A 14,256-nucleotide genomic window follows, 5' to 3' on the forward strand; every position below is an offset into this window, starting at 1 on the left:
GATTTGGTAATATGGAATTACTATAAAATACTGAGGAGTGACGTCACGGTCAATTAACTTTATATCTTTCTCTTTGACTTATTAAATATAAATTATGTTTAAACATAACCACTGTCCATGGTTTTCTTCTAATTACGTGGTGCTTTATTTAGTGCAAGGCATAAAATATTTTATTTGAAGTATAGGAAACTAGCCTATTATATTATAATACACGCCGTCAGTGAACGTAATAAATACACGAGATAGTTTTCAATCTATATATTAAAGGAAAACCTATTAAAAATCTACAGTAAAGCGTAAGTCGGACTTAAAAGAAAAAAAAACTCAAATTACGAATTTCACTCACTGCCGCTGCAAGGTAACTACCAAATCTCTTGAAATTGTTTGAGTGCGTTTGAATATTACATATACACTCATTTCTGTTTCGTTTTGTTCAAAATATAGATTATTCGCAAAAATGACTTAAGTTCCTACTAAAAAGGAGGCGCTTAAGCTTTTTGTAGTGTACGGAACCCTTGCAACGCGAGTACAACTCGCACTTGGCCGGTTTTTAAGCCGGAAATGTGTATCGCTGGTTAGTCTCCTTGTTCGTGTACAGTTCGGATGTGCTTCTTTAAACTTGCGGCCGTCAAGAATGTCTGTAACAGAGGAGTATTATTAGGCCTAACATCGGTTTCAGGCAAGCATTTCACCCAAAGACATATGTAACTCTGTATAGACGGATAAAGTCTAAGAAAAAAAGGTACCTCAAAGCCATAGAGAAAGAGGTACGGTGGCCTGATGGCGTTACACCTTTGGGGAACGCTCAGCTAGATGGCGCTAATATTAATATTTGACATTTTAACACATATCAAGCTTACAATATGGGCCAAATTGTCAAAACTAAGGTTCAAAAGTTTTAAGCTTGTGTCGAGAGATGGCAGTCTATGCACTGTGATTACACGTTTTACTTTGACAGTAACTCTCTATAATACTCGATCCTCTTTGATTTCACCTTAGCAAAAAATATTAGTAATGGAACTATATTTTTATCATAGCATACAGGAATAAGTAAGGGAAGGGTTGTAACTCCATACATCAGTAAATGCAAGTTATTTGTAGTGACATCTAGCGTCATCCACGCGTCAACTAGCGTAAATTATCAGTACTGCTACTTGTCAATAGATGTCGCGACGAACAAAAAGTCTAATGCTTAACATTTTATAGCTAATATTACAATAGTTTTAATCAGTACTCTGTTTTCAATTCCTTCTGCTTGTAATATAAGTTGTAAACTGTTTTAATATTACATTTTTGGCAGACGCGACATTGTTGGCACCTAGTGTGAAGTATCGAGTAGTGGTACTGATAATTTACGCTATTTGGCGCGTGATTGACGCAAGATACATACATACATACATACAATCACGCCTATATACCATAAAGGGGTAGGCAGAACACATGAAACTACTAAAGTTTCAGTGCCACTCTGGGCAAATAAGGGGTTGAAAGAAAACGAAACTGTGACGCTAGATGTCAATACAAATAACTTGCATTTACTAATAAATAAATAAATAAATATTATAGGACATTCTTACACAGATTGACTGAGGCCCACGGTAAGCTCAAGAAGGCTTATGTTGTGGGTACTCAGACAACGATATATATAATATATAAATACTTATATATATAGAAAACATCCATGACTCAGGAACAAATATCTGTGCTCATCACACAAATAAATGCCCTTACCGGGATTCGAACCCGGGACCGCGTAGTAGGCAGGGTCACTACCGACTGCGCCAGACCGGTCGTCAAACTGATGTATGGAGTTACAACCCTTTTTACTTATTCCTCTATGATCATAGCAATACTTTTCTCAATAGTTGCTACATGCAAAACGGATTACATAGACAGTGGCGCCCCTATTATTTTCTTCTCTTTTTTGCCAGACTATAATTAATAATAAGCTCATTCTTCGAGACAACCTTCCAATGGCTCAATTTCGACATTTGTTTCATAAAATATATTTTTCACAAGTTTTAAAACAAGGAAAATAGTAGTAGTAGTAGTAATCACTTTATTGTGTACAACAGTTTATATACAATTTGTAGGAATAGAGATACAAAGGCGAGCTTATCCCTATAAGGGATCTCTTCCAGCTAACCTTGGAGAAGATGAGAGGATCGTTCCAGTACGTAAGATAGACAAACTTACAGGAGTACAATAAAGGTCAAAAGTAATCCAAAATATTGCTAATATTATAAACTACATAAATACAAAATGACACTATAAAATAAATTACGTACATAAATAAAATACAAAATAAGTACCTAACCAATATATAAATATATCAATACATACATAATATATATATATATAAAATTCCCAACCATTATCATACTTAATATCATAATAGTACCTTATTATTATTATCATAATAGTACCTTATTACAAAGAGTACAAGAGTCGGGTTCCCTTGCATGTACGGAGCCGATGTGGGACGCCAGTAGTTTATCTGAAGTAAAACTTTTCAGGCAATGGTGGCACGAGTTACTGTAACAATAAGGTATTTTTAACACACATGCTCGTGTGTAACGTGAACCTTTTGGAGTATAAGTGCAAATGACTTACACATATAGCTTGAGTATGGTTTCAAAACATACTAAGGCGATATATGCAAATCTGTCAGAGCTATATTTCAAGTCCATTTCAGAGACAATCAACGTGTAAGGACTCACGGTCGCTTGTTCAAAATAACATCTAAGGTTTTAAAGATGAGACTAAGTGCGTTTTCACATTATCCGATCCGATATCGGATGTCGAACCGATATCCTATATATTTACGCCGCCATCTTTGATTTTTTCCTTTGAAATAATTCCTACTTCCGATATCGGATCGGATAATGTGAAAACGCACTTACTGTTTCTTTCCGACATGTGAAGTTTAGAGTATAGGCGCAAATAACTTACTCATATAACTTGAGTATGGTTTCAAAACATACTAAAGTGATACATGCAATCCTTCCAGGGATATCGCCATTATGTATTTACCAGACTATTAACATTATATCATGGTCGCTTCTAAAAATCAATATCTAAGGTTTTTAAGACGAGACACTTTTTCTTTCCGAAATGTGAAGCCCCTTCCAACAGATGTCGCCTAAGTCCTTTTCTTGTTTTTTAAGACTGGTCGCATTCGACTTACTTATATAGCTTGAGTATGGTTTCAAAACATACAAAGGCGATAAGTGCAATGCACCCAGGACTTTTTTCATTTCATATTTGCCAATTTAGCAGACCATCAACATATGAAATCTTATAGTAGCTAAAAAATAGTGTCTTAAAATTATACATACTTTTTCTTCCCGACATGTGAAGCGCCCTCCAACAGATGTCGCCTCAGTCCTTTCCTTGTTTTATAAGACTTGTCGCATTCGACGCAGTAATGCGGACGCGCCTGAGCGTGCGCGGCTAGGTGGTTTCGTAGGTTAGAGTTGGCCGCGAAGGAGCGGCCACACAGTTCGCAGCTGTATGGCTTTAGGCCGGTATGTGTCCTGGGAGTAACATATAAATTAACATACATTACATAACATTCACGAATAATCCATACATGGGTAGGCAGAGCACATGAAACTACTCAATTTCAGTGCCACTCTCGGCATAAGTATAAATTTTATTTTTGCTATAACAGAAAATTTAGTACATTACAATACAAGTGCGAAAAAAGGAAGTACGAAACGAATGGAAAGTTTGTATTTATAATATCCGTGCGGGGGTTATCGGGTATCGGGGAGGGTTGCTATACTCGCCGCAAAACTAACTGGCGACTGAAAGCATATTGCCACCTCTTTCACGCTAATGGAGACCCAGTGAGATAGAAAGGGATAGTACTATAACATCAATCGCCACTTGGTTTTGCGGCAAGTATAGTGTACCATAAAATTTGCTATTAATTATTTTTTTCAGTACAGATAAAGGGGGTCATTTCTTGGTCGAAACTTCAAAGGTCTACATGTACTAAAAATGTTGTACAATACACGTGCGAAGAGGAAATTCGAACTCGTGTTGTCCATTTAAAATACTCCCTTCAGCCACACCTCGGACACTGGCGATCAAATATATGAAAGAGGCGCGTTCCTAGCACACAGTCTAAGCTCGTGTAGGTGAACGCGTACCATGCTTGTATGAGTGAGATATGACAGGTCGACTGTTCGCGTTTTTGACAGGCGGTAACTGTGAGGTAACCGCGAGGGGGTGAGCTTCACTTTCAGCGGGGAGTGGAAGTGACCATACTGTACGATAGTACTCTTTATTATACTATGCTTCAGTAGAGTTTTAATTTATTGCCACTCGATTCGACCTTTTTTTTAAATTATAAATGGGCTTACTCTTGGCCACAGACTAGCCAAAGGCAAAGACGTGGCCTACGATGAAGTGAGCTCGCCCAGAAGATGCCTGTTCACTCTTGATGTGAAGGTTGCCGGGTTATATGAGCTCGAAAATATAGCCGCCGGCAAGGAATTCCACTCCTTGGCACTGCGCATAAGAAAAGAAGCAAAGCGCTTCATTCTTCTTTTCCGCACGTGTATCGTAATGTACTATATTACCTGGTATGTATGGCAAGCCGTTGCTTCGTCTGAAACTTCTGATTGCAGTACGAACAGACAAACTTCTTTTCTTTCCTGTAGTGAACTCCTCGTACGTGGCTGTCCAACGAATTCTGGTTACTGTAAAAAATATAAGGTACAGCGGGGTAATTATAACTAGGGATAATTACGACTAGGGGCAATTTCCAACTAATCACTTAACTTTCACGATTTTACACATATTTAAAATTGCAAACGGGACTTAATCGCGTATTACTATGTTTTAAACACTAACCTCCGACGTTTCAAGGACGGCATTGTCCCCGTGGTCTCGGAGCAGACTGGCTAAAGTTGACATCAACATCTTTTAACTGTACGAGTTTTTTCAAAATCAAAAAAGGTAATCGCGGTCTATATCCCGGTCAATATGTCTAATGAAAATACATACATACATACAATCACGCCTGTTTCCCAGAGGGGTAGGCAGAGATCACGGATTTCCATTTACTACGATACTGACAAACCACTTTCGCTTCACACACTTTCATAACGTTTCTCATACACGCTCGTCAGTTTCGAGTACTTTTGACCTGGCTGTTTTGCAATATTTCCCCGATTTGAACAAGAAAAGTTCGCCTAGGTCTTCCACTTCCAACTGACCCTTCCACTCTTTTTTCATATACTTTCTTCGTTACTCTCCTCTCATCCATCCTCTCTTCATGTCCGAACCGGGTTACCCTCATCTGGCAGAATAATTTTAGTCCGAAACACACTTCGCATAACATGTTTCGCAGAAACACTTTCGGTCGAATGGTAATTTTGCAGAAAACTTAGTTGGCATTATTACTACCACGCATAAGATACATTTGGCAGAATATTGTTTTACAGAACATTACTTTGGTCGACTTTGGTTTAGCATAATTGTATGTACCATAATAATCTTATAGCATAATATTACATTAGCAGAATCATTACTCGCTATCAGAAAAGATAAACTGCCCCAGAGTCACCGTTAGGTACGAAGACGAGCGAAGCGAGGAGGAGTGTTAGGTATCTTGCATCCCCAACACATCCAACTAGCTATCAAATAGCAAATTACAACTTTATGCCGCCTAAATATTATGCACAAATATTATCTGCAAATGTATTGTTCGACTAGAAGACTATTATGCTCATCAACATTATGACAACAGACGATTCGGCATTATAAAAATCTGCGAAATGATTTGTGAAAAGGAATATTCTGCATAAGGTGTTTCTGCCAAACTTGACTTCTGCCAAGAACTATTATACGAATCAAATATATGCGTAAAAAGTTTCTGCCAGATAATAGTGAATCGTCCGAACCACCTTAACATACATACCCATCTCAATCTTTGTCACCACATCTACATCCACTCCACACTTCTCTCTTATCTAATGAAAATAACCGTGAATTCAAAACTCTCATGGTCCGTAGCTTCACACGCTGTATGCTTATTTTTTCTACTTTGATAAGCAATATTGTGTAATTTGTAAACTCACGTGAATATCTTCCCGCAAAGCGAACAGACGCCAGGACACGCCTGACCGCACTTGCGGCGGTGGCTCTCGCAATCGCTGAACCTGCAATCATAGACAATATTATAAGTAACCTACATACATACATACAATCACGCCTGTATCCCATAAAGGGGTAGGCAGAACACATGAAACTACTAAAGCTTCAGTGCCACTCTTGGCAAATAAGGGGTTGAAAGAAAACGAAACTGTGACAGGTTGCCAGCCTCTCGCCTATGCCACAATTTAACCCATATCCCATAGTCGCCTTCTGACGTCGGACATGCAGGAAGAGGCACCCTGGTGCATGCTCTTTGCCGACGACATCGTGCTTGTCGGAGAAGAGGGACTCGAGGTACAAGGCAGGTTAGCGAAGTGGCAACAGAGGCTGGAAAATGTTGGCTTGAAGATCAGTAGATCCAAAACAGAGTATCTTTACTGTGACTTCGGCGGTCTTTCCGCCTCTGTTGCCATGACACTAGATGGCGAAATATTGCCTACCTGCTCGGATTTCAAGTACCTGGGTTCCCTCATTCAGGGAGATGGCGAGATCGACAGAGCAGTTCAGCACAGGATTAACGCAGGATGGATGAAATGGCGACAGGTTACAGGCACAACATGCGATCCCCGAATGCCTCTCAGGCTGAAGGGGAAAATTTATAAATCAGTTATCCGACCTGTCGTCCTGTATGGAAGTGAGTGCTGGGCCACCAAGACGAATGATGAGAGAAGACTGCATGTGAATGAAATGAGAATGTTGCGATGGATGTGTGGTGTGACAAGACTGGATAGGATTCGGAATGAGTATATAAGAGGAAGCCTGAAAGTAGCGCCAGTGACAGAGAAATTGAGAGGAAGTAGATTAGCATGGTATGGGCATGTAATGCGGAGGGATGAAAGCAATGTTATAAAACGAGTGGTAAATATGAAAGTGGATGGATACAATGGTAGTGGAAGGCCTAAGAAAAGATGGATGGAATGTGTGAACAACGATATGAGAGTGAAAGGTATTAGTATGGAAATGACGGCTGATAGAGAGAAATGGAGGAAGATGATCTGCTGCGCCGACCCCAAATAATGGGAAAAGGGCAAGGGAATGATGATGATGATGATCCCATAGTCACCTTCTACGACACCCACGGGAAGAAAGGGGGTGGTGAATTTCTTAACCCGTCACCACACAGGCTAACACCACACACAGGTAACACACAGGTAACTAACCTTTTATATTATTTATTTTTACTAGCTTTTGCCCGAGAAAAATTGCGGAATGCGCCATACAAACTTCCACCCCCCCCCCCCCCCCCACCCACCCCCCATTTTAGGGAAGTGGGGGGTTAGAAAGAGATATAAAGTCGCCTATATCAATCTCCATACTTGCAACTATCTGCACCTAAAATATCACATGATTTCGTCGCTCCGTTTTACCGTGAAAGACGGACAAACAAACAGACACACACACTTTCCCATTTATAATATTAGTATGGACTAGTTTTTGCCCGCGGCTTCGCTCGCGTTAGAAAGAGACAAATAGTAGCCTATGTCACTCTCCATCCCTTCAACTATCTCTACTTAAAAAAATCACGTCAATTCGTCGCTCCGTTTTGCCGTGAAAGACGGACAAACAAACAGACACACACACTTTCCCATTTATAATATTAAGTATGGATATCGTTGTCTGAGTACCCACAACACAAGCCTTCTTGAGCTTACCGTGGGGCTCAGTCAATCTGTGTAAGAATGTCCTATAATATATTTTTTTAAATATTTAGTGGGTGACAAATAAACATACGGCCTGCCAGTTGGAAAAACAGTTACCGTATCCTATGGATAACTGCAATTTCAGATGCGTTCAGCGTTTTCGCACTCTTTTTAGGGTTCCGTAGTCAACTAGGAACCCTTATAGTTTCGCCATGTCTGTCTGTCCGTCCGTCCGTCCGTCCGTCCGTCCGTCCGTCCGTCCGCGGATAATCTCAGTAACCGTTAGCACTAGAAAGCTGAAATTTGGTAACAATATGTATATCAATCACGCCAACAAAGTGCAAAAATAAAAAATGGAAAAAAATGTTTTATTAGGGTACCCCCCTTACATGTAAAGTGGGGGCTGATATTTTTTTTCATTCCAACCCCAACGTGTGATATATTGTTGGATAGGTATTTAAAAATGAATAAGGGTTTACTAAGATCGTTTTTTCATAATATTAATATTTTCGGAAATAATCGCTCCTAAAGGAAAAAAAGTGCGTCCCCCCCCTCTAACTTTTGAACCACATGTTTAAAAAATATGAAAAAATTCACAAAAGTAGAACTTTATAAAGACTTTCTAGGAAAATTGTTTTGAACTTGATAGGTTCAGTAGTTTTTGAGAAAAATACGGAAAACTACGGAACCCTACACTGAGCGTGGCCCGACACGCTCTTGGCCGGTTTTTTGCAAAGAAAATCCACTTTGGGCGTTAACACTTGAATCCCTCACTACGCTCAGGATTTTATTTTAGAATACTTCGCTTCGTAAATGGGCCATTTTTTTTTTCAAAGTTGTCCACCTCGTTTATTTTGCAACATGGGTATTTTTTACGCGATTCATAATCAGAATCGCGAGGTCTTTCGATCCTGATAGGAGAAAAAAAATGTCCCAAGATTTCCATACATTTTTCAGATCTTCCATTCCGTTACCGCCATACAAAATGTATGAAAAAATGGTAACGCAATGGGAAAAAAACCTAAGGACACTTTTTTCTCCTATTAGGATTGAAAGAGCTCGTAATTCTGAGTGGAAACCACATAAAAATTTACAAAGTGGGTGGACAACTTTGAAAAAAATGGCCGCCCTTTTCTCGTTTCAAAATTTTGCTTTATATATTTTTTTGTTTGAAAAATTAACATAAAATAAAATAAAATTCAGCAGTTCTCAAAAAGTTTATACATAAATTAAGGAAAAAGAATTTTTTTTTTATTCCTATTTTGTTACCAAGATTTTTTTGATGAATTGAAATTTTAATAAGTTTTATTTCGTCATTAAGGTTCTCTAGTATCTATATTTTCTTAATTATAACAATTTGTTTTATTTATACTATGTCGGTGGCAAGCAAGCATACGGTCCGCCTGATGGAAAGCGGTCACCGTACCCTATGGACGCCTGCAACTCAAGGAGTGTCACATGCGCGTTGCCAGCCCATTAGAAACTTGTACACTCCCTTTTGCTGTGTTAAGTACACATATATCCTTCCGTCGTTCCGTCATCAACACAATGCACCCTCGTTGAGCTCTGGCAGCTTTACTCACCGGCAGGAACAACACTATGAATATATTTTTTGTTTGAAAAATTAAAATGAAATAGAATTAAATTATAAAAAAAAAATTATTAACTATTATAACCTAATATTGTCTTCGGTTACCGCGATAGTTACTCATGAAATAAAACTATGGAAACGGATTAAATCGCGTATAATGAATTTAAAATACATCCCGACGTTTCGAACTCTTTACAGCGTTCGTGGTCAACGGGTGACTGAGGAAAAATTAAAATGTGCAAAAGCTACCCACTTACAAGAAATATTAACGAACCATGACCACAAATAATATAGATTTCTAAGGCAGGTTCACACACTATTAATAAAGCTAGTTATACAATATTCAAAAAATTACCATTACTCTGTTAAAAAATAATTAACCAATTAATCTACACAAAATTGACAAAGAAACAAACTGCAAATGTCCAACACTAATTAAACTATTATAACCTTCAAATCAAGAGTGAACAGGCATCTTCTGGGCGAGCTCACTCCATCGTAGGCCACGTCTTTGCCTTTGGCTAGTCTGTGGCCAAGAATAAGCCCATTTATAATAATAAAAAAAACACATACCTACCTTGTCACGACGGCGCCACAAAGACGGCACGTGAAGCGACGCGCATGCGCCAACACATGTTGTGAGAGAACTAAAGATGTGCTGAAGCGCAGGCGACAGAGCGGGCATTCATGAGGGCTGTGACTCTAGAAAAGAAAACGCTACAAAAAATATTTGAAAAAATATTTTTGATACTAGTTTTTATCGCTGGCTGTACTTTTAGAGCATTCCACGAGAATGTCGCTTACGACATGTAATTGGCTAGTTTCGTATACTTTAAATAGAATAAATTATGTGGTGCTTTATTTCGTGTTAGTAGTGTTCTTAATAGTTTGTCTTAAAAAACCGGCCAAGAGCGTGTCGGGCCACGCTCAGTGTAGGGTTCCGTAGTTTTCCGTATTTTTCTCAAAAACTACTGAACCTATCAAGTTCAAAACTATTTTCCTATTAATTCTTTATAAAGTTCTACTTTTGTGATTTTTTTCATATTTTTTAAACATATGGTTCAAAAGTTAGAGGGGGGGCGACGGACTTTTTTTTCCTTTATGAGCGATTATTTCCGAAAATATTAATATTATCAAAAAACGATCTGAGTAAACCCTTATTCATTTTTAAATACCTATCCAACAATATATCACACGTTGGGGTTGGAATGAAAAAAAATATCAGCCCCCACTTTACATGTAGGGGGGGTACCCTAATAAAACATTTTTTTCCATTTTTTATTTTTGAACTTTGTTGGCCTGATTGATATACATACTGGTACCAAATTTCAGCTTCCTAGTGCTTACGGTTACTGAGATTATCCGCGGACGGACGGACAGACGGACAGACAGAAATGGCGAAACTATAAGGGTTCCTAGTTGCCCCTAAAAACTGCGCAAGTAACATCAATTTTGCGAAACTGGGTGTTGTCAGCCTCTTAACAATACTTGTGAAAACTCTACATACTATCCCCCTTATTCATAAACATTCACTAAAGTTATGAAGCCGATAAAGTTCGTTTGTCCCTTTCTGACGGTGGTGTGATAGAAAGGGACAAACGAACTTTATCGGCTTGATAACTTTAGAGTACGTTTATGAATAGGGGGTAAAACTTTGCATTTACCAACCTCCTGATGCCTCTGGTTGTGTTCATCAAACACATCTTTAGTCACGAAACTGATCGCACAAAATTCACACTTAAACTTCCTACTCAAATACTTTTCAGACTTCTTCTTCTCTTCTAACTCTCTTCTCTGCTCTTCTACGCTTAAAACTCTCAGTGTAAAATTATACTGTTCACATTTATCATATAATTTAGAATTCACTTTTCTTTTAGGTCTCTCTAAAATATCTATTTCAAGTGTCTCTGTGTCAGCTTTATCAAAATCTTTAAATTCATCATCATTTTCAATATTTTCTTCTACATCAATATCTATAGCTTCTAATTTTATTTCTTCAAATTTATATTCGCTTTCTTGTTCTTTCCTTAATTTATTTTCAACTTTTTCAGTTTCTTGATCTGTTTGCTTGTTTTCAATTTTATGTTTTGCTTTTAGTTTAGGTTTTCTTTTATCTTTTGGTGAAGGAGGAATGTCTGTATGTTCGTTGTGACGGAAGGAGAGAGAGTGGCTTGTGCTTTGTTCTTTATTCTGAAAACAAGAAATTTCACGTAAATCATGTTATTTTTACGAGCTTTTATTCAACTTACATTGATAGTATGTTAGTTTGGGTCAAAACGTGGAAGTCAAATTGAACCCACTTCCCGGTTTCCGATTGAGCTGAAATTTTGCACACATATGTAAATCATGTGACAATGCAATATTATGGTATTATGCAGCTGATCTGATGATCGAGCAGAAAGGTGGCCATAGCAACTCTGTATTGAAACGCCGTATCCTCATAGAGTAAGCGGATTTTAGAAATATCTCGGAGAGCAGTAGATGACTGTTGAAAGAAATGTACAGTTGGCAATAAAAGCTTGTGCCAAAAATGAAACTTATTTATCCATGTATCTATATGACCAAAAATGTACATCTAGTTTTACGAAAACATAATAGGCATGATTGTCTCAATTTTACATTTAGAATTCACCAGTAAAATATTCTAACCTATATACCAAAATTGGTCAACTGGACCTGGGTGGCTCAAGACCTGGAAGAGGCCTTTACCTCATAAAGGGTTCTGGTGTGACAATATCTATAATATTATTTTTTATCATACATAAGCATCTGCAAGTGATCTACGACCACTTCTGATGTTGGAGGCTTGAATAAAGCCTCAATAAAGAAATATACCAAAAATATTTTAAAGAATGCAGTGCAGTTGACTGCGATACTTTCCAATTCAAATCTAACTGACTGTTCCTCTCAGGATCCAACTCAACACGGCTGTCTTAATGACAGTGGTCATCTTAACCAGCCAGGAACTAATCCATTTAACAGCTGTTCGGGTCATATAAATAACAGACACTGTATCGCAGTCAAACACACTCAAGCATAGACTATTTCCATAGACTATATCTTGACATTCCAACATCCGCAGCCGTCATGCTGCGACATATATAAAAGAAGAAACTGACTGACTGACATATCAACGCGCAGCCGAAACCGCTGATTCCAGAGATTCCATATTTGGCATGTAGGTTCCTTATAAGGTGTAGAGGAGCACTAAGAAAGGATTTTTCGAAATTCACCTCTTAAGGGGCTGGTAAGTTTGAATTTTTTTAGTAAGCAGGCAATGCCGCGGGAATATATTAGTAGTATAATATTTTTAAATTAAAGAAGAAAAAAAGGAAAATTCCACAAACATTGACAGAGCCATGGAGGCTTGCTGGATATGTGATCTTACCAATTTCACCTGAGACAGGTAGGAGTGGGACTCCTCAGCAAGTTGCATGAGCCTCAAGATCTTTCTTAAAGTTGAACAGCACCAGCCACATAGCCAAGTTCTTATAAGAGGTTCCTAGAAAATAAAATATTAACCCCTTTATTCATAAACCGCTTATTTATTTAGTTCTACTGGGCGAGCTTAGTCACTATTGTTACTTAATTATTTATATAGCTTCTTCGTGTGACAATTCCTTTGCAAAGTAGCTAGTTCTGTGCACAAACAAAGCTTGTAAAATACGTACATGTATTCCCAAGACATGACTGAAAAACTTATTCAGTTGTGGGTTATCGAATAACCCTGTCTGTGTCTTGCTGCTCAAACAAATTTTACACAATTTCGACTCAGTCTCACTCATATTTATAGCAATTACTCAATGTTTATAACTGTTTTGTTCTCGTGTTGTAAATATTTTAATAAGCAGCGTAGAATCTCAAATCTGTTCATTTTATTTACAAGTTTGACAAGTTCGTTCAGAAACAAACAGTAAAAGACAGATTTAATCACAAAATTTAGGTATTCTGAGATGTTCTGAGATTTGAGGATCAAGCATAGGATCGATCAAGAATATTATATAATGATAAGAACTAACCAAGATTACAAGCAAAATAGCAGAAAATTTATTGCCAGCGAGGTTTATGAACATTTTGGTAAAATAAGTACTTACTTGTGAAATTTTACGTCGGATTTCGGTTTCCATTTACTTCCACAATGGTTCACTATGCAATACATAGCGCAGAACTTAAGTAAATCGTCGAAAAACGTTTATTTCGCAAAATAAATATCTGAATCGGTGAATGACTTTTGACAATTCTGACATATCGGGCATATTTTTTTATTATTAGTGTTCCCATAGTACGCAGGAGGTAAATACCGGAGAAATAAGGTTTTTGATTGAGTTTTTTTTCGTATAATACAAAGAAAAGTAAGTCAATTTGATTGAAGAATGTTTTATACGTTTTTTTTAGTAACTAATCTGGCAATACATCACAGTGTCGGAAAGAGATAGAACATAGGAGTAAAGGTGAATGAACCTGGCTTCAACTCATTGGTCGGCACGCAAAATCCATGGTATATAATATTCTTGGGATCGATAAATAGTCACAAATCCTAAATGCGTTATGGCCGCTGTACACACATGGCCAACAGTTCCACCAACCCCCTTGGCCATGTGTGTAGAGGGCTACTTGGCCGTAAGTTGGCAGTTGGCGCTTGCGCTTGCCGGCCAACCGATTCGTGTCGGTTTTTTGTCCACACATCAAAGGATCTTGGCGCCAATTGCCAACTGCGTTTACACGTTGGCGCTTCATTCAGTTGGTCGTCAGCCGTCAGAGAGGACGGTAGTGAAATATTTACGAAAATAATAAGTTTATCTATGTCAATAATAGTGTAGATTTTAGGAAATAAAATAACCTTGCAAATGTTTAATG

The 14,256-nt window shown here is 38.0% G+C and overlaps 1 protein-coding gene across 1 annotated transcript; it reads right to left on the reverse strand.

The window, feature by feature from the left end:
• Nucleotides 1-430: 430 nt before the first annotated feature.
• Nucleotides 431-13,242, reverse strand: LOC125239336 (gastrula zinc finger protein XlCGF26.1-like). The gene is made up of 9 exons (XM_048146887.1): nt 13,071-13,242; nt 12,788-12,901; nt 11,068-11,589; nt 9,977-10,101; nt 6,093-6,173; nt 4,590-4,709; nt 3,339-3,536; nt 2,427-2,535; nt 431-638 (listed from the first exon to the last, which is right to left on the reverse strand). The coding sequence occupies exons 1-9, from the start codon at nt 13,182-13,184 to the stop codon at nt 576-578; spliced, it is 1,446 nt and encodes a 481-aa protein (XP_048002844.1). The 5' UTR covers nt 13,185-13,242; the 3' UTR covers nt 431-575.
• Nucleotides 13,243-14,256: the final 1,014 nt, after the last annotated feature.

The sequence above is a fragment of the Leguminivora glycinivorella genome, chromosome 25 (assembly GCF_023078275.1).
Source record: "Leguminivora glycinivorella isolate SPB_JAAS2020 chromosome 25, LegGlyc_1.1, whole genome shotgun sequence".
Lineage (NCBI taxonomy): Eukaryota > Metazoa > Arthropoda > Insecta > Lepidoptera > Tortricidae > Leguminivora > Leguminivora glycinivorella.